Source organism: Propithecus coquereli, unplaced genomic scaffold (genome assembly GCF_000956105.1).
Source record: "Propithecus coquereli isolate 6110/MARCELLA unplaced genomic scaffold, Pcoq_1.0 Scaffold27, whole genome shotgun sequence".
NCBI lineage: Eukaryota > Metazoa > Chordata > Mammalia > Primates > Indriidae > Propithecus > Propithecus coquereli.
In genome coordinates this window covers 12304244-12307233 of record NW_012148285.1, presented here as the reverse complement: position 1 = coordinate 12307233, position 2990 = coordinate 12304244, and the positions used below count along the sequence as shown (strand labels likewise).

General features: G+C 49.7%; 1 protein-coding gene across 1 annotated transcript in view; it reads left to right on the top strand.

Annotated features, from left to right (window-relative positions):
- Window positions 1–2990, top strand: part of TMC5 (transmembrane channel-like 5) — a 54847-nt gene that overhangs the window by 27110 nt on the left and 24747 nt on the right. Inside the window, exon 10 of the mRNA XM_012647579.1 lies at window positions 1821–1972. Within this exon, the coding sequence (XP_012503033.1) occupies window positions 1821–1972 (152 nt within the window). The remainder of the gene's footprint in view (window positions 1–1820; window positions 1973–2990) is intronic.

Genomic DNA, 2990 nt, shown 5'->3' with positions numbered 1-2990 from the left:
GGGTGGCCTGGGCAAAGTAGTTTTTCCATAGGTTTCAGCATTCTCCTCTGGAAAATAGGGCCAATTGTATTCAGTTTACTGACCTCTAGAATTGCGGTGCAGGTTGGTCTGATTATGTCACTTTTTTTAATGGCTTCCCATTACCCTCAATATAAAACCTGTCCTCCATGGCATGACTGACAAATCTTTTATAATCTGACCCCTGCCCACATCTCTAGCCTCAGCAGCCCCCAACCGCACCAACAATACTAAACGGTATGTCCGTAGTTCCCTGAACACACTGTGTATTTCCTTATCTCTAGGTGGGAAACATGCAGTTCATTCTCCACCCCCTACTTCCTTTCATCTGGCAAACTCCTTAGCATGGGTGTCACCTCCTCCAGAAAGCCTTCTCTCGCCACTACCACCTGCACTAGACTGAGTGGGGTGTTCCTGCCTCTGCATATCACAAGCAGCATTGAAAATGCCTGTGTTTGTGTCTGTTTCTTCTCAGCACCTGGCCCAACACCTGGTGCATAGTAGGTGCTCAACTAAATGGATGAATAAGTAAGAAGCCTGCAAAAAAAATGGGTGTGTGATTATACAAACCTGAGGGTTTGCTGTAATCATATTCAGGTCTATCCTGAAAGAGGGGAAATTGAATCTCAGTCTTCAGGGGCCCTACACAGCTTACTTAGGTTGTAAGTGGGGACCAGGCAGCTGCAGTTGAAAGCAGACTTCCAAGCTCTTTTTTCACTCACCTGAAATGAGGAGGGGCAGCTCAGGAGGAGAGAAGGTGGGAATGGAATTATTCCCTCTGTTCGAACATCTGCTCTGTGCCGGACAGAATCAACCTTTTGCAACTCTGGTGGTCACCATTCATTGGTGACTACAATTTCCTGTGAATTGCCCCAGCTGTGTTTAGCAGCCCTGGGGCCAGACCTTGCCTTGTTTGAGTTCATTTCATTCTTGCAATGTCTCTATGGGTTGTGTGGTCATCTCTCCATCTTATAGATGGGAAAAGGGGCTCAGAGAAGCTAAGCATCTGGCCCCAGACCTTGCAGCTTGTAAGTGTGGGGAGGGGCGGTGGCATTTGAACCCAATTTACCGTGCTCCAAAGATACTACCAAGAGTGTGAGTGATGCTTTGGAACCATCCAGAGGTAGATGGAGGCAGGGTTGGGCCTTGAGGGGAGGAGGTGGGAGTGTGAGAATCAGATAAATGCACCAGAATCACTTACCCCAAGACCCACAAAGGACTCCTGGCAGCGGGCAGCTCAGGCCCTACTCCAAGCCAAAGGCCAGGGCACTGCATCCCTCCGGAGGTGCGGCATCCCTCCTGACCTCACGCAAAGGTGCAGCATGGGCTGGCAGAGGTGCCCCCTGCCCCCCAGTTCAGTTCTCAAAGACAGGTGAGGCCTGGTGGAAATGAACAAGGCCACGCGGGGAGGAGAGAAGTTCCATGGATCATTGGTATTTCCTCGTGCGGTAGCTTCAGTAGACTTTGCTTATGCTCCAACAGCGAGGGAGTGCGTCTTCATCGCCCCAGATGTTTGGTAAAGAAAATAAAGCCACAGAATGACTGTTTGAGCTCAGGCCCTTGGGTCAGACATGCCTTGGTTCCCATCTGCCACTTCCTTGCTGGGTGACCCTGGGCAGGCGTCTTTGCCTCTCTGAGCGGTAGTTTGCTTGGAACAGGCTAAGTGCTAAATACATAGTAGCTTGTTAGTTAACCACAGAGGAGCTCCTTCTAGTGTTTTCCATCATGGGGGCCTTCTCAGTGAGGCAGCGAGGGGTCCAGTGCACAGTCGGCATCTCGGTTCTCTCCTCCATCCCTTGCAGTTCCTGAAGACCCACAGTAACCCTGGGGCGGTGCTGTTACTGCCTTTTGTTGTGTCCTGCATCAACCTGGTCGTGCCGCGCTTCTACTCCATGTTCAGGCTGGTGGAGAGGTACGAGATGCCGCGGCACGAAGTCTACATCATCCTGATCCGGTAGGTGATCTGTCGCCCAATGCCAGCCTCCATTTCCACAGAGGGAAGTGGAGTGGGAACTTGAAAGGGTTACACCCGCATCAAAGTTCTGTTCTCCAGAAAGAAGGAGTTTCAAGAGTCAAGTGTGTTTGCATGGTGTGGGCTAATAGCCATAAAATCTGAGGAGCCCTGAGAAAATACAGTTATTGGATACAAATGCCTTTTGCTCAAAGGAACAGCTCGCCTTTCTCAATTGCTCCCAGCCCGAAGGTTAACATATTAACAGTTCTCAAGTATGAGAGGTACAGATGGGCAAGCAGTGCACTGCACAAATGTTCCCAGCTGAGGAGTTGTGTGGGGACAGGACTCATCCAATGCTCCCTTTAGTCAAACTGTGAGTCCTGGTACCCACTACATCAGCTGGGAAGAAGAGGTGCATTTTCGTGACTTAGCCACCCAAACAGAGGTGGGAGGAGTGCTTTGGCAATTCATTGGCTCAGAAGGGGTGTCTTTTTGTGATTCCCACCAAGGCATCATATGTGCTAGAGGTGAAACCATGGCTTTGATAAAGCCTAAAACTACTCACATTTTGTCCTTCTAGCTTCTTCCTGGCAAGTTCCCTGCTGACTAGTTTCTGGTTATGGCGGTGTTTAAAATGATAAGTCTGTACGGTGCAGATTGAGTTTCTTTACTGATCATTGCAGAGCCCTTGACGTAACTTGGTGTTTGAGATCTGCCTCCTGGCTGCTCTCCAGCCTCATTTTCTTCCCCTCTCCTTCTCCACCACTACCCTTCTCCCTCCCTGACCTCCTCAGTGTTCACGGACATGCCACCCTGCAGCCCCAACACTGGGCCTTGGCATTGGCTGTTCTTTCTGCCAGGAATGCTCTTTCCACACACAGCCACATGGCTTGCTTCCTGCCTTTATTTTGGCGTCTGCGTAAACGTCACCCTCTTGGAAAGCTCTTCCTTGAGCACTCCATTAAAAATAACAGCTCTTGAACCTTACATTCAGCTGATTAGAAATAATAATAAAACA